Genomic DNA, 17961 nt, shown 5'->3' on the forward strand with positions numbered 1-17961 from the left:
AGATCCGGCGAAGGCCGCCCTCGCCTAGGCTGTGAGGGTCGAGCCCTCGCCAGATTCGGTGAGGGCGACCCTCACCCAGGCCGTGAAGGTCGAGCCCTCTGCTGTGGCCAGTCGCCGGTCATGGCTAAGTATAGGTCACAGGCCAAAGGAAGAAAAGGAGATAACAAAGGAAAGAAAAAGAAAAAAAAAAGGGATAAATTAAAAAAAATTCGAAAATTTATTAAAAAATATCCATGTCAACACCGGTCGTGCCATATAAGACGGTTTGTATCCACATCAGCAATTTTGAGCCTAAGTTGGCTAGATAGACTGAATTGGTACCGATGTGAAAATGTTCAAAACTAAATTGATCCAATTGAAAGATTTAGGACTGAATCGGTACCAATGCAATATATTTATAATTATTTTGGTACTTTTTCCTAAATTCACGTACATTCAAAGAATAAAAAAACGACATCTTTCAAGTTGAAACTTGTCGACTCGGTCAATTCTTCAGCTTCATGCGAATAAACTTTGCCTAAACTCCGATTACCGTACGACAAAAACTTCAATCTGGATGGTTAGCATATGCCAAACTCGATTCCCTGGCTTGCTTCCCGATTAAGAAAAGAAAGCATCGATCGTTTTAGTTTAATCGAATTGTTTGCCAATACAGTGACTCTTGGCTGTAAAGAAACTGAATATTTACACATTCACTGAACATCATATGTGGTCAAGTGCTTTCCTAAAGTTGTCTTGCCGTCCAACGCATGCACTTTTTTGCTAACGCGACCCGTAACATCCTATGCGAAGTAGCCGCCTCACTCCCCCGGCCCAACAACGTGCGAGAAAGTGTTGGAGCTTTAAGCTTTTAGCATGGCCAAGGGCGATCCTCCTCCGGAGACTCACTCGGAACAATCGTCTACAGTCTCGGGATCTGTTCTCTTGGAAAACGCATGGTGCTGAAAAGCATTTTCCTGACGAATGATCGCTCGAAATAATTAATCAATGGCAATGCGATCATCATCGACAATACTTTACGTCTAGACAATCGGAGCCTCAAATTGCGCTGCTTTTGTAGATTCCAGATTCCACCGCTGCCGAAGCGTATCTTAGAAGAGGGGGTTTCGTGCCAAATTCGGACCCGATAAGAAATGTTTCCTGATTGGACAACTTACGAAGTGGTTTTTGCTCACTTGAGATCTCGCGTGGGCTTGTGAGGGAGTGCAGCCAAAGTTATCAATGCGTTGCAAGATACCTTCGAATCGCGGTTTCTCGTCCTTCATCCGCGCTGGCCCTCACTTTAGAAACCGCCCCCTTCGCCCTTTTATTAAACTCCATTAGAAGTTATTAAGTAAGTCGCGCGAGGCACGAAGGGGGTCGCAGTCATCCCCCCCACTTCTTGTCCTGATTGGGGCCAGCTCCGAACATGCCGTACATGTATAACTTAGGGATTTAGTAATGCGTGAAGTCAAGTCATCCACGAGAGTTAGGAAGCCGCAGGCAGACCCGTCAAGCGGGAGGCTTGGGTCTCACTATATCGAAAATGACTCGAGTCAAATTGACCCAATTCTTTGCGACACAATCTAATGACTTGTGTTCAATCCGATTCATATTATTAAAATACTGTTTTATTTAATCCGATTAAAGAAAATTCATATTCAAACTTAAGGAAGAGTACAGAACGAGTAAGTGCGAGATCTAGCAAGGATGAGAGAGAGAATCATAGAGATTTGAGTAAGTTGTGAATCCCTTTAATACTCATGTTATTCGGGATTTTATCATTCTAAACCCGTTTATTGAATATAACTAACATATATAACAACTCAACCCATCAAATACGGATCAAAAAATTTATTTATGACCCGTTTTTTACGGGTCCGGCCGCAAGATGGGTCGTCCATGGAGTGTGGTTTTAGGGCTCCCCGAGCCCCGCTCGTTCCGTATCCTATTATAGAGCCGAGATACGCTACGGTCGAACACGAGACCGTCACCTCATTTCTACACTCATTGGACTAGGACTCGTGGAATGGCTCGAGTCGAATCCAGAGCAACCCCGACCGTCGATCGCCGCCGGGCACGGGCACCGGCTCCGGCGGCGGGTCCGGTCGCGACTGGCCGGAGGAGCACCCGCTCCCTCTCCTCGCGCGTTTCGTCTTTGGGGCAAAAAAACAAAAGTTAGGACCGAAGCGATCGTCGTACGAACACGCTCGCCGTGGCCCCCCCAAAAGCGGGCATGCCGGGGGTCCGCATTGATGAGCCCCGTGGCCTTGCCACCGGTACGCAGAAAAGGGAAAACAGAAAAAAGCGAAGGGGGGAAAAATGATCGTAACGTCGAATGAAATGGCCACGAAAACAACAAAAATAAAAAAATTGGGCCGAAAATACGCCAGATGAATTTGATGATTGGACAGTTGTCTAATTCGTACCAAAAGCGCCACACCCATCGGACCGCTCTCGATAAAAGTCGAGTACGTCCCCACCAACGGTCCGATTTGACCGGGGCCGATGCGCACCGCGCTGCCTGCGAATCTTCTAGAAAACATTAGCCTCCCTCTTCTTCTTTCCTTCTCCTTCTTCGGCTGGAGTTTTTATATCCTTCGCCTGTAAGTATTATATATATAATGGAAAAAAATATATATACACCTTCTAATATTTTGAAAATCTCGAGCTCCGTTTGTTGAGCTCAAAGTAAGTAGTTTGGAAATTATTTACCCAAAAACCATCGTCTATGTTGCTTGAAGTAATTAGTCGGTAGAAAATGTATCTTTTTTCTAAATACCGTCTGCTTTTGATAAATCTCAATCTTTGTTTTTCTATACCCAAAATGTCTTAAAAAAACTTATTTTGCGAATACAGAATTCGCGGGTCAATGCGTAAGTTTATAACTCCCGGATAATCTCTCCCGCATTTTAAATTTAGAAGTCGAATCTTTTTCTTTATCAAAAGACAATCTACCCAGAGAAAAGGTTTCGAATTTTGAAATACTTGCATCTTTTCCACTTATCATTGTACATTTTCTCTATAAGTTGTGTATTTTCATCAAAAATTTCTTTTCGTAATTTGATAATTCTTATAGTTAGTATTTGAAATAACGGCTTACTTAATTTTGATACTATTTTTTAAAGATTTGTCTATACTTTTTGTTCTTTTATCAATCGCACACGCCCTTGATCCTACACAATCTACTCAACTTGGGCTTTAAGCATGAGCAAAAATGCTGTTCCTCCTTTTTTTTAATAACAATTTATAGATTTTAGTTAAATTGAGGGGCTGGGCTACGTCTGCTGATACCAATTTGTTATTTTGAATTACGCCGGCAATAATTTACCCATCATATAAAGCTCGAAATGGAAAGAAATCTACACGTGCAATGATCTAAACACCCGTTACGGATAGAACATATCCATCGTTTAATGCGAAATGTCACTTCTTAAAATGCACAATGAAGAATACGTGGTCGATTTAGGGTCGCTACCTATTGCTCGACGAAAGGGGCAAGATTATGCTCGAGATAGAAAAAAAAAAGCAATGAATAGTAAGGTTGTTGCCATGAATGATGTCCTCTAATTCGAAGGTTAATCGCAATCACCTTCTCAATTTAGCTTAATACAAATCGAAAGACGAGATAATGTTAGGAAAGGTTAACATCGAGATGGAAAAAAGTCTCGTGATATTATCCGACGGTGGATTTCTTATATGAATGACCTTTATCTTGTACGTGGAAATCAATGCTATTCTCTCCACAGTTTGGAACAACACATGCGTCTTATCCTAATAACTTATTTTCAGCACTTTTCCTTTAATTTAAACCCCACAACCGGCGTAATTTCTAATTTCCAAAACATTGACATGCATATGACTGTTTTATTCGCATTTAAATAAAAATTTAAAAGCGATTTTTTTTCTTTCCGGTCGAAATTAAAAACATCGTTCAAAATTCCACAAAATTGTATGCGAATTTGCACATCGAGACCTGGGCATGAATTCCATGCTAGTTTAAGCGCATAAGAAAGCAATGATAATCTCTGGAAATCTCATATTTACAATATAGGAAGAAAAGTGGGTGGATATCGATGATATGGGTAAGCACGAGAGGGAAAAAGAAGAAGCAAGTGCAATTTAAGGAAATCTTAAAACGGCACAAAGAGCATTTTTCCTTACGTATAATACAGATGCATATTTTTCTTTAATTTTTTTTAAAATTTTCCAGGAAAAAAGCCGAAATTAATTTATTCCTTTTCGAGCAAATCCAAAGCGACTTTAATATTAAAAAAAGGGACTTATGCGCCAAACAGAAAATATTATTCCATCGACGAAAAAGAGAAAAAGAGCAAAAAAGGGGACGGTAGGGCGAGGAGATGGCAAGTAGGGACGAAGTTGTCATTTTCGAGCACCAACCACTGCTTTATAAGCTGCCCCTGGGTGGCATTCTTGTAGATTTTACCAGTACAGCGAGGTCTGGTACTCCTGCGTCGTTTCGCTCCTCTCTCTCTCTCTCTTTCTGCTCGTAGAGAGAGCGGTGGTGCTAGTACGGTCCGCTTGTACTTCGCCTTCGCCGTCGCCGCCGTCGCCGTCACCGTCGTCCTCCGCTCGCCCCGATTGTCGCCGGAGCGCCGATTCCCGTCCGCCGATTCCGAGGTACCGCCCGCTTCTCCGCATTCCCTTAGGGCTTTTCCGGTTTTCCGGCTCTCTCTTCTCCCCGGGGCCGTCCCCTCCGCGGCCGTCGCCGGCGTTTCGTTTTCTCCGCCCTGGTCCGCGAATGGATCTGGCGCGCTTCGGTCCCGGCCGGGGTGGTGGTTGTGGCGGTTCCTCCGGTGGCCGGTTGTGCTGATCTGTTCGGTTTTGTGAAGTTTTTCAGTGTCGCCTTTTCGGGCTTTGGCTCGGTCGTGTTTCGCTTTCGGTTCGGTAGATCTCGGACGCTGGATTTGTGTTTTAGGTTTTGGATGTTGTTTTCGGTGATCGGTCTGTTTCTGTGCGGTGTTTTTTGGTCTGTCGATCTTCGCCGTGAGCGCTAGTGCCTTAAAGAGTAAACAGATACCGTAGGAAAAGAGGTTTTCTGTTAGGGTTTCGTTTTTTCTTCGCTTGTGTCCCGTGGTTTTTGACTGCTCACTGGCCTTCTGATTTCTTCGCCGTCGATCATTTTTAGTTGATGCTTGCTCAAGGAGGGATTTCTGCAGCTTAGCCTTCGCGTTGCTGTCTGTTTTTGTTAGTGAAATCCGAACACGGTAGGGTCCATTTCTGTTTCTGAGTTGCATACCGTCATTGAAATGCTCGGCGTATTTCCGTCCCTAGCAATTAACATTATGATCATGCCGTAGGTTGCATGTTCTGAGTGTTCTTGAGTATTCGGTTTCATGGCAAGGCCTGTTCATGCTTTCATCACGCTTTCATTGAAATCTTTCTGCCGATTTTAATCCATCTCTTTTGTTCATGTGGTTACTGTGTTTAACTCCACCAGGGCTGGTTTGGGGGGGGGGTATCTTGCGTTTAGTGGTTTTGTGAAGTGTTGTCATACTAATCTAGGCATAATAAGTTGTTGTCCATTTTCTCTGTAATTTGTACGATTGATATTCAAGCAGATTTTAAGGTGATCATTGGGAGTCCGAAAAAAGTAGTGAAACTTATTCCTGTCTGTGGTAGAGAATCTTGATGTTTATTCTGAAATGGGTAGGCCAGAATTCTCGAGTTTTATTATTCGAATTTAATTATTGCAATGCTCTGGAAATAAACATGGCAGTATCATTTTCGGTTTTTTTGTTGACCGAAGTCGGTGCTGGTGTTTGTTCGGTTTTCTGCAAGGAGCCTGGTTCAGTTCTGTGCAAAGAGCATGTTTTGGTTTTTTCTCCCTTTTGTTGCTAATACACAGTTGATTAGTTTACAGTGAAAATGCTCATGTAAGTAAAATTATTTGCTTATGTTGGTTTGCTGTTGTTATTTTCTTTTAATGTCTTTCTCCTTTCTCGTTAAAGGTTTTCTCCTAACATTTTGCAAGTCTCGCTGTCCCAATTTTCTTACTTGCTTTTCCCCCCTCGTTGAGTATAGATGTTTTGTCCTTTCATATTTTAGATGTACCTGTCCTTGTGTTCTTTCCTCCCTAATGCTTATTCCTCTAAATACTTTGGAAGCTGAGCGTCCCATTTTATAATTTGCTCACATGATTTTTCTTCTTCAGATCTCGAGTCACGATGGTGAGGAAGAAGAGATCTGAAGGTTCAAGCGGAGGTGAGAGCTCTGAGACCCAAGAGCAAGGCGGGGGTAGTGGCCGTGGTTCTCAACGCCCATCTGACAGAAGTGCTCCACCTCAACAGGGAGGGGGACATCCGGGTGGTCGAGGTTGGGGTCCCCAGGGCCAGAGAGGAGGTCATGGAGGTTATGGCGGAGGACGTGGTCGTGGGATGCCACAGCAGCAGCAACAGTATGGTGGCCCGCCTGAATATCAAGGTAGAGGAAGGGGTGGGCCTCCTCAACATGGTGGCCGGGGTGGGTATAGCGGCAGTCGCAGCATGGGGGGTAGCCGTGAAGGTGGACCTCCTGGTGGCCCATCCAGATTTCCAGTTCCCGAGCTGCACCAAGCTACCCAGGCTCCATATCAAGCCGTGGTGACTCCTCAGCAGACGGAGGCCAGTTCATCATCACAGCCACCTGAACCGTCGGAATTGGCTGAAAAAATTCAGCAGCTTTCCATCGAGCAAGAGGGTGCTGCACAACATCCACCACCCTCAAGTAAATCAATGACGTTCCCTCTTCGTCCTGGCAAAGGTAGCTACGGTACAAGGTGTATTGTCAAGGCCAACCACTTTTTTGCCGAGTTACCAGACAAAGATTTGCACCAGTATGATGTGAGTTGGTCCTCATGCACTATCTGGATGCATTGACTTAAGACGCACGCCTTCCTTCACATTCATTATTTATTTTCTTAATGATGACTAGGTTTCTATATCACCTGAAGTCTCATCACGAGTTGTCAATCGCCAAGTCATGAAGAAACTAGTGGATTCGTACAGAGAATCTCATCTGGGGAAGCGACTTCCAGCTTATGATGGTCGCAAATCACTTTATACTGCAGGGCCTCTGCCTTTTATGTCAAAAGAATTTAAAATCATTCTTATTGATGATGATGAAGGGGCGGGTGGGCCAAGGTTACCATTCTCTCTCTCTCTTTTTTTTTTGTCGCGTTCTGACTCCATCTGTTTGTATATGTTTCTAACTGTTTCTGTCTTCATACAGGAGGGAGAGAGAATTTAAAGTAGTTATCAAGTTGGCTGCTCGTGCAGACCTACACCATCTAGGTTTGTTCTTGCAAGGAAGGCAAGCTGATGCACCTCAGGAAGCTCTACAAGTTCTAGACATTGTTTTGCGTGAGTTGCCCACTACTAGGTATGAATACGTTTGCTGATGTGAAAAAAGGCAGTTCTGAATGAGATTCTTGATTGTATTCTTTTATTTTTTTTATTTTTTGTGAATTGCCTAATACTAGATAAGTATGAAACAAATGATGTGCTTTATATGCAATGTTGCCTTCAGCATGCATTAAATTGTGCCGTGTTAAAATCTTCTCCAGGTACTGTCCAGTTGGTCGATCGTTTTATTCTCCTGATCTTGGGAAAAGGCAGCCGCTTGGTGAGGGACTTGAAAGTTGGAGAGGTTTCTATCAGAGTATTCGACCAACTCAGATGGGCCTGTCTTTGAATATTGGTGGGTACAACTGCTACTTTGCTTATTCTTTCGTCTTTTTCTGTCCTTAAGATTGATACCTTCTTTTAGCTTCAAGCACTGGTTCTCTGATAATTTCTTTAGATCTGTTCTCTGTTAAACTTTTTTTTGTTGCACTGCAGATATGTCCTCCACTGCTTTTATCGAGCCATTGCCAGTCATTGACTTTGTGATTCAGTTGCTGAGTCGCGACGTCTCCTCCAGACCATTATCTGATGCTGATCGTGTGAAGGTTGGGCATTCTTCAGTTTTTTTATCTTGATAATTGTATGCTTTAATGTCTTTTAGTTTTTTATGTTATTTTGATTTTTTCACCCCGAGCAGATAAAGAAGGCTCTCAGAGGAGTGAAAGTTGAAGTCACTCACCGTGGTAATATGCGGAGGAAGTACAGGATATCAGGTTTGACATCTCAGGCGACACGGGAGCTGACGTGAGTACTTTTTTAATTGTCTGGCTAACTTCTCTATCCTTGGAGCCTATCTGATTGATCATAGCACTTGTATGTCTCTTGGAAGACGATATTGACTCCTCTCTACGGTTTCTTGTTTTAGCTTTCCTGTTGATGAGAGAGGCACTATGAAATCTGTGGTCGAGTACTTTTATGAGACTTATGGTTTTGCTATTCAACACACCCAATGGCCTTGTTTACAAGTGGGAAATCAGAATAGACCGAATTACTTGCCAATGGAGGTCATTGCTCTACTTCAACTTATATTTTTGATTTTTTGTTGTCACTCTGTTGTCCTTCATATCTGATTGTATCGTTTCTAAGTTCAGGTATGCAAGATTGTGGAGGGTCAGAGGTACTCTAAAAGGCTGAATGAGAGGCAGATTACGGCCTTGTTGAAGGTGACCTGTCAGCGTCCCGAGGCAAGAGAGCAAGACATCATGCGGGTGAGAATTTTGAAGAAACACGTCAAAAAAGTTGTTGCTGGTTTTATAGAAATATTTCGGTTTCCGTTTCTTCATGTGCTTCTTTTGCATTTTATGATTTCAATTTTGTCTACTGATTGCTGTGCCCTTTCAGTTCCGTCCTGTTGATACAGAAGGTTATGGAAATTAGGATTCAGCAACTTTCCTTTGTTCCCTTGGTAAAGTGTGGATATGATTTTGCTGTATGTATTAGTTGATACTTGTGGCTGAAGAGAAATCGTGAAAGAAACATGAAGTGACGCTTGAAATTCGATCAAAAGTGTATATACCTATCTCATGTTGTGCAATCGATTGAGTCACCATACTCCTGGAATAGAAAAAAGTAGAGAATTTTCCACTAATAGTCTCAATAATTGCCATACCATAATCCTGGGATAACAAACAATAGAGATAATTTTTCACTAACAGTCTCAATGATAGCCATACCGGAAGTGCAAAATTTTCGCATGTACTTAATGAATAATTACATTAAGAAAGTTTCTTCGTTCCGCTGCAACTCGCAGGCGCATGCTTGTTGAACAAGGAAAGTCCCTGGGTATTCATTTGGTCTGAGCCTTGAGGTCTCTATTTGCACAAAGCTGATTGATCTGCTCAGTTATTGTCCTTGAAAACCTGCTGCCTTATTGTTACCCTGCAATTTCTGTTTCCACTTGCCCTTCATTTTATTATTGAATGGAAATGATGTTTCTTGGATGCTAATTGAAATAATGTTTCCTTTTGTATATCTAGGGCCATGCCTTTTGCCAATCCGTCCTTTTCATAATCTACTTTTCTTTGGATTTCCTGCCATGTTCTATTGATTTTCTCCTTTTGGTGCACCTGTTGGTATGATTTTAGACCAGGAGTCGTAAACTGGTTCCATCATTGGAGGTTCATGCACTACATTGTCAAAATTAGATACATTATTTTATTATTTGATATACTGACACATATCAAGTCACACTGCCTGGTGTTGATAAGTCGGATTAATATTAGACCAGGAGTCATACACTGGTACTGTCATTGGAGGTTCTTGCACTACATTGTCAATGTTAAATACTTTATGTACTAATTTGATATAGTTGCACATATCAAGTCAGATTAATATTGATTTTGCTGCCTGGAGGTGATAATTTTCTGTCTGTTTTCTATTATCCAGACTGTTCATCATAATGCGTACCATGAGGACCCTTATGCTAAGGAGTTTGGAATAAAAATTAGTGAGAGGCTTGCTCAAGTGGAAGCACGCATTCTCCCTGCACCTTGGGTAAATTGCTGTGCACCTGGTTGTTGTCCCTGGTCTCTGCAATAGTTTAGGAAATCATTCTTACTTATGATTATTACTCCTGTGTGCAGCTCAAGTATCACGATTCGGGCAGAATAAAGGATTGCCTGCCTGAGGTTGGGTGCTGGAATATGATGAATAAAGTAAGTAGTTAGCGGGACTAGAGACCCAATTTAAGTACTGTGTACTTTTACTTCCTGAGGTTGGCTTGTGCTTGGCAGATTTTTCGATGCTTCGGGGCGTCTTAACAATCATATATTGATGTGTTATTTAGTGTCTTTGTTGGATATACGAAGCTTTGAAATAAGGGCTACAGCGACCTAGAATGTGGCCTGCTTTCGTGGTATTTTGTTTGCAGCTGAGACTTTTTTTGCCTTTTTGTAGGACATGGTTGTTTTAGCTTTTTGATCAGCTTGTATCTTGGTGTGGAGTTGCTGTGATCTTGATTGGAGATTTTTAAATTGGGGATGCTCCTTTAATTTGTGCTCATGTTTGCCAGCATGTGCTTGTGTGAATTGACTCTTCCTCTGAAGAAAGTCTCTCTCTCTCTCTCACTTTCTCATATGTCCATTCATCCGTGCTACATCAGTGTGGGAACAAGTCCAGTGTGTTGTTTGGTGGATTATACATCTTCAATATTTCAGCCCTGACATTCTTTTGTATACCTTGGTCCATTTCTATGATATCATCAATGCTATTGCATTCCTTTGCATCTCATAAAATGTCGCCTCTTCAAGCATTTGATTGCATCGACCTTAATTTGCAGAAAATGGTTAATGGAGGCACAGTGACCAATTGGTTCTGCATCAACTTTTCAAGGAGCGTTCAAGATACTGTGGCACGCGATTTCTGTCACGAGCTTGCTCATATGTGCTACATTTCTGGCATGGTATTGATTGTGTTATTTTACGATTTGTTCAATGGGCTTTTTTGACTTATTCAATTTTTTGGTGATTTGTCTCACCTTTTAATGGGTTGTTAAGGCCTTCAACCCCGAACCTATTCTTCCGCCAATAAGCGGCCGTCCAGATCAAGTTGAGAGGATTCTTAAAGCTCGATACCATGAGGCCATGACAAGACTCCAGCCAAAGGGCAAAGATATTGACCTCCTTATCGTCATTCTGCCTGATAATAATGGATCACTTTATGGTAGGAGATACTCAATGAGCATCAGTCTTCCTCGAATTCTCAAATCGATCTTCACTCATGATGTCTTATATTCATTTTGCCTGCAGGGGATTTAAAGCGAATTTGTGAAACTGATCTTGGGCTTGTTTCTCAGTGTTGTTTGACGAAACATGTATTTAAGAAAAGTAAACAGTACTTGGCAAATGTCGCCCTCAAGATCAACGTGAAGGTTGGAGGGAGGAACACGGTTCTTGTTGATGCACTGTCTAGGCGAATTCCTCTAGTCAGTGATCGGCCTACAATTATCTTTGGTGCTGATGTAACGCATCCTCATCCTGGAGAGGATTCTAGTCCATCTATAGCTGCTGTACGTTTTTTGTTTTCATCTGATCATGTGTTTGGTTTAGTTTGTTTTATTTTATTTTGAGTCCATGTTACCTATTATAACTGAAAGTCTCTCCGCTTTCATTTTTTAGGTTGTAGCTTCTCAAGATTGGCCTGAAGTTACCAAATATGCTGGTTTGGTATGTGCTCAAGCCCATCGACAAGAGCTGATTCAAGATTTGTACAAGACCTGGCAGGATCCAGTTAGAGGGACTGTGACTGGTGGCATGATAAAGTATGCTCTCTCTCTCTCTCTCTCTCTCTCTGATATTTTATGTGCATCTGATACTAATTGGTGCCTGTAGGTAAGCAGTAGTTCAGGTTTCCAAGTTTCCGACCCTGCATAATGTCAATTTCTGTCAGTAAAGTCATTTGGATGACTGAACTGTCTGTAATTTTTCCCAGGGAACTGCTCATATCGTTTCGCAGAGCGACGGGACAGAAACCTCAGCGCATCATTTTCTACAGGTTTGTTTCTTCCTCTATAACTCAAAACAGTTGGCAGTTGGTATGGTATTTCAACTTTTTGTCTGGTTGATTTGTAGGGATGGTGTCAGTGAAGGACAATTTTATCAGGTGTTGCTCTATGAGCTTGATGCTATCCGCAAGGTAGTAACCTCTTCTCGAGTAAAAGTTCCTTACTTGCAGTGTAACAACTGCTTTGGTCTCTGTACTCTCAATGGTTTAGTCATTAGCAACTTGCTTATTCGATCTCTGGACTCCAAATAGTTCATTAAGTAGCAACTCTCTGATTTCTCAACCTATTCCTTGTAATTCCAGGCATGTAATTCCCTGGAACCAAACTATCAGCCTCCTGTGACATTTGTCGTTGTTCAGAAACGACACCACACAAGGTTGTTTGCTAATAATCACTACGACCGCAATACAGTTGATAGGAGTGGGAATATATTGCCCGGTAAGGGTTTGGCTTACCTCAGAATTAGCTTTGTTTGTTGGCGCTATTTCGATTGTTGAATATACAATTTGCAAATTATGAGCAGGCACTGTCGTGGACTCCAAGATATGCCATCCTACAGAGTTCGATTTCTATCTGTGCAGCCATGCTGGTATTCAGGTATTCCACGTGGCATAGATAAACTACATTTGTATCTTTTATTTATGGACCTCAATTCAGAAGATGCACTAAACACTGGGATGGATATTGGTAGGGTACCAGCCGTCCAGCGCATTATCATGTCCTCTGGGATGAGAACAAATTTACTGCCGATGGACTTCAGTCTCTGACTAACAATCTTTGCTACACGTTAGTATTTAATCTCTGTTACGTTTGTGAATTGGAAGCCCCGTTTACATTCGGAATTATGCAAATCGTTGTGCTTTATGTTTGCCAAATGTTTTTTTTGGTAAGAATTATGTTTGCCAAATGTTTGTACATCAGAAGATAAAAGTTTTCTTTTTCTCATTAACCGTACTAGTGACTACTAATTAGACCTGATTTACTCTTCTTAATTATGCAGTTATGCGAGGTGTACTCGATCTGTCTCTATTGGTGAGTCTTCTCTCTCTCTCTCTCTTCCTCACGTGCCTCCACACACATTAAAAAGGGGATATAGGTTCGAACTTTAATTGATGAATCTCTTGTTCCTGCAGTGCCTCCTGCGTATTATGCTCATCTTGCTGCATTCCGTGCTCGCTTCTACATGGAACCAGAGACATCGGACAGCGGTTCTGTGACTAGTGGACTTGCCACAGGACGTGGGGGACCACCTGGTATGGGTGCTGCTGGTTCACGGAGCACTCGTGCGCCAGGAGCCAATGCTGCTGTCAGACCCCTGCCTGCCCTCAAAGAGAACGTCAAGAAGGTTATGTTTTACTGCTAAGTTTGGTGGGTCGTCTCTCGTGTAACTGCTTCATTGACCTTTTCCGTCTGCTTCCCAAATTTCGCACTATCTTTCTGGGAATATAATGTTTAGGTGGGTTATGCTCATGCCAGTATCTGGATAAACAATTCCTTAACTTCGGTGATATTGAATTTTTTGGATGCTGAGTGGGTCTTTAGTGGGTGCTTTGCGCATTTTGTAGCTTTATAGCGAAACAGGATCTCGGAGAAGCTCAATCGACACAGAGGTAGGGTTGAGAATGAGAAGGCTGGCCAGTAGCCTAGCTAAGTGATATAGTTAAATCATATTCGAAAGGGTGGTTAAGTGCCGCGTCCTCTCATCTGCTGGGCTGCATTTGGGTTGTAGCTCTTTGAGCTCGCGTCCTTTGGAATCTTACGGCACGACAGGACTGCATTTGGGTTGTAGCTCTTTGAGCTCGCGTCCTTCCGAATCTTAGGGTCATTTGCGCTCGCATGCAAAGTAGATAATTATCAGCCCAATTCTGGTCATGATCTTCGCTGCTTTTGCACAGCTCATGCCTTACGCTACCCTGCCCATTCCATATCCCATGTCAATCGTAGCCCCGACGAATTGATATTGATTTGGCCACACGCTACAAGACGCTTATGTACACTGTTGAATTGGGCTACCTCGTTGCTTTTCGCTCAGCTCGGGCATTTCGTTCAATGCTTGCTTTGATTATTTATGTTGCTCTTTGGCGTAACGAGAACACAATTATTCGTTGAGCTGATGCATGACCCTACTCACCTCGCTAGTAGTAACGCTCATCAAAAGATAGTCAGGCTATGGAGTTCGACGTCTCTTCCAGTCCTCGGTGGCAATTTGGCGAACTGAATCAGCCCCTTTCTTAGGTCCAAATGTTGCTCATCTACTGGGGATGCTGCATTTAGAGAGGACTAGATCTGTCAAAGGGTGAGTCGGGTAAAATATGGGTTTAATCTATATTTGACTCATTTATTCACAATACAGTTTTAGCGTCCCATACCTTAGACATGGTTTCGGCCCGGAACCGGCCTGGGTCAAACCCGGGACCGGCCGGTTGACCGGGCCAGCGGTTCGGAACCGGAACCAGAACTAGTCCATGGCCTGCGGGTCCAGTTCCAAAAAAAAAAAAAATTTGCAGCAGGGCTTGCACGAGAGTGGGATATTTGCAAAATTTTTTTAGATATTTTAAAGGTTTTTAATTATGCAACTTATACTTTGTCCGGTGTTTATTATCTTACTATGCATTTATTTTTTGTAGAATGTATTAATATTGTCGGAATTTTTAAGGAATATGAAAATGATGTTGAATTACAAAATACCATAGTAACAATGAGAATGAAGTGGCTACATTATTATAGCGAAATTCTCATTATTTATTTAGTTGCTTGTGTTTTTTATCCATGTTGTAAATTAGATGGTTTAGGTGATTATTTGCATATGTATTATCAATGGTTACATTATAATACGGTAGATGTTACAACCATACTAAGGGAGGTTAAAATCGTAGTAATAGAATTATATAATGAATTTTGTACCAAGGGAGGTGATATTGGATCTTCTCAATCTACCGAGACACAAAGTGAGAGTACAGGTAAAATTAATAGAGGATACTGACTTTTATTACATAGAAAAAGCAAAAGGGAGTAATAGGAAGCATTTCTGAATTAGAGATGTATCTAACCCTTTCCTTTGAGTTTTCTGAATCCGAAGGTAGTACGAGTTTTTTAATTTTGGATTGGTGGAAGAGGCACGCAAGCCAATATCCAATCTTTTCTCTTATTGCAAAACAAATTTTTGCAACCCCATGTTCAATAGTTGCGGTCGAATAAGCATTCAGTGTCGGAGGTAATATTTTGGATGAACAACGTTCAAGATTAGTTCCGGAATCAGTGGAGGCTCAAGCTTGTGTCGATGATTGGACGAAGGCTCAATATCGACAATAAGAGATAGATCGGAATAATGAATCCGAATTCTTTCACGACGGAAATACCACCACTACCGGTACCGGTACCGAAACGGGTAGCGACGACTGAGGGTAAAAGAACTACATGAATTTTGATTCTTCTATCCCCAAGAAGATATGTAAGCCACTTAATGATAATTCATTAAATTCAAGCCCCATCTCTCTCTCTTTTTTTCCCCAAATTTGATTACAATGTACATTTTGATTACATTTTTTATTGAATAATTCATTATTTCATAATTTGATAATTCATTATTTATTTATTTCATAATTTATTTTTTTAATTTTTACCTGCCAGTTCCGAACCGGGCCGGCCCGGAACCGCCTGTTTCGGTTCATACATGGCCACGAACCGGAACTGGCCGGTTTCGAACCGTGGCCATGTCTACCATACCTGATTCGATCTGGTGTATATTCTTAACGACTTCTTGAATTATGCCCTCTGATTGGTGGGCTATTTCTTGGATCGGCCCGTCAAGTCAGTGAGGGAGTTGGTTGAGTTACGGATGGGAGTGTAATCTTTAAGTTTTAAAGCTCTCCGTATTGGAATACCTGTTATATCATGATTGAAAGATGATGGTTTTATCAAAATTTGCTACAAATGCAGTCAGGTTATACTCTTTCATTGACTTTTTAGCATATCATTCCAAATTTGAATAATTACACCAAGTAACTTTTGCAATGCCTGGCACGGTTCTTACCTTTTGCGACCCGTGATTTGATATGCTTCGAATAAAATTATACAGTATGCATTCCTCTCTAATCTAACGAGCACTAAATTTTCGTGGAGAAACAAGGATCTTGATCAAGCTAATTAATTGGCCCTTATTGCGGACAAGGACGATTAATTGAACTTTGAAGCAAAATAGGGGGGCTTTCATTTGTCACTTACGATTTGCAACTTTGCATGGCCGATGAAATGAAATGAAATACTGGGAGTGCCACTCGAGGAGAGTAACGGTCGCGGCTACTGAACTTTGCGAGCGCGTCAAATGCTCGACGGGCTTTCTCAAACACCGACGTGCAGTTTCGAATTCCTCCACCCAAATACCGACACCTCACTACGCACCACCTCACTACGCACCGTCAACACCACCTGCTCTCGCCTCTCGCCTCCATCCAAAAGTAGTCATGGCCACGGGCCGGTTTTGGCCCGGAACTGGCCCGGTCAAACCCGGGCCCGGCCCGTTGACCGGGCCCACGGTTCGGAACCGGCCTGGAACCGCCGGTTCCGGTTTCAAATTATTATTTTTTAAAAAATAATAATGAAATTAAAAAAAATTCATTATTTAATTTTTTTTATAAAACAATTTGAACTCTAATTGCCATATATTGTAAGTGCATTGATGCCTAATTACAATGCTTAGCTTGGGTGTATTGAACTCTAATTACAAGGCTTGGCTTGGGTTTTATACACGATGATTGTAATGCCTCTTCGTTCTCATTCGATGTGGGACTTTCGGCTTGCCTTGAACACCTTCAATGTGAGACTCTTGGCTTGTCTTCATGCAAATGTCAAGAGTCCCACATCGAATGGGAATGAAGAGACCATCAAAGGGGTTGTGTATAAAACCCAAGCCAAGCCATGAGCATGTGAAGTTGTATGCCTTTTGTGGCTACGATCCTTTGCTAGTTAAGAGCAAAGGGTTCCATTGGACCGCTTAGAACCGGACCGGGCCAATGGTCCGGTTCCCGGTTCTATGATTTGCCGATCCGGTTCTTAGTTCTAAAATTAAGGAATCGGTCTTACCGGTTCGGTTGCCGGTTCCGAGCGAAACTGGACCGAACCGGGAACCAATCACCCCTACAATTTACATTTTGATTACAATTTATATTGAATAATTCATTATTTCATAATTGTATAATTCATTATTTTTTTATTTCATAATTTATTTAAAAAATTTTTAAATTACGAACCGGAACCGGCTGGTTCCGGTTCACACATGGCCACGAACCGGAACCGGCCGGTTCCGAACCGTGGCCATGACTATCCAAAAGGCATAGCTTTGATCATCTGCTTCTTCATTATCTTAGACTCGTTTGGTTCGGCTTTGCAAAGGGCCTAGGAGAAATGCAAATGCCTTCGGCCAAAAGCTCCTAGGGAAACGCAAATTGTATTTGGTAATTTTTTTTTTGTAAAGCTACTTTGATCTTTCTGACAAAAAAAAAGCTACTTTGACTATTTAGCAAATTTCTTTTTGCAAAGAGCTTTTATGTTTAATTTTCTTTTTTTTATTAAAAAATCAAACCGGCGAAGGGCTAAGGTCGTTGGCGAGCCAAATCTGGCACTGATGGCCATCGCCCAAGGTCATGCAACCGCCGACGAGGATCGCGCGACCCCAAGCGGCTCTTGGCGGGGTCGCGCGACCTCAGGTCTCCTTACCTGGGGTTGCGCGACCCAAGGGACGGTTGCTGGCCCGATCTAGCCTCGTAGGTCCTTGCTGTCCGCCCTCGTGCAAAGAAGATGAACGATAACAGGGAAAAATCGGAAAATTATAGATTTGGTGAGGGTAGTTTTGAAAGAAAAAACTAGCCTCAGCATTCAACCAAATGTTAAAAGCCCAATACCAGCATTGGGTTTTCAGCTTCCCCAATGCCAATATTTGGCTGAAAGCCCATCGAGAAGACTTGCCAAACACCTTAGTATTTTCCTAAGGGGCTTTGGAGGTCAAAAGCCCTTAGAGAAAGCTGACCAAAAGCACATTTAATGCCTAAATCAATCTTCGCAAAAAGAGAGTTTGCAGGC

At 42.2% G+C, this 17961-nt stretch overlaps 1 protein-coding gene across 1 annotated transcript; it reads left to right on the forward strand.

Annotated features, from left to right (window-relative positions):
* Positions 1 to 4438: 4438 nt before the first annotated feature.
* On the forward strand, positions 4439 to 13407 carry LOC115690216 (protein argonaute 1). Its single transcript, XM_030616489.2, has 22 exons — positions 4439 to 4620; positions 6155 to 6821; positions 6913 to 7121; positions 7210 to 7359; positions 7544 to 7677; positions 7818 to 7927; positions 8020 to 8126; positions 8248 to 8386; positions 8474 to 8590; positions 9768 to 9875; positions 9965 to 10036; positions 10660 to 10782; positions 10877 to 11042; positions 11129 to 11388; positions 11498 to 11640; positions 11811 to 11873; positions 11951 to 12014; positions 12186 to 12321; positions 12407 to 12480; positions 12575 to 12669; positions 12884 to 12915; positions 13017 to 13407. Exons 2-22 carry the CDS (start codon positions 6168 to 6170, stop codon positions 13244 to 13246), a joined length of 3186 nt encoding a protein of 1061 aa, XP_030472349.1. The 5' UTR covers positions 4439 to 4620; positions 6155 to 6167; the 3' UTR covers positions 13247 to 13407.
* Positions 13408 to 17961: the final 4554 nt, after the last annotated feature.

Source organism: Syzygium oleosum, unplaced genomic scaffold (assembly GCF_021117445.2).
Source record: "Syzygium oleosum isolate NSW1041296 unplaced genomic scaffold, Sole_v2.1 Sole_v2.09, whole genome shotgun sequence".
Taxonomy (NCBI): domain Eukaryota; kingdom Viridiplantae; phylum Streptophyta; class Magnoliopsida; order Myrtales; family Myrtaceae; genus Syzygium; species Syzygium oleosum.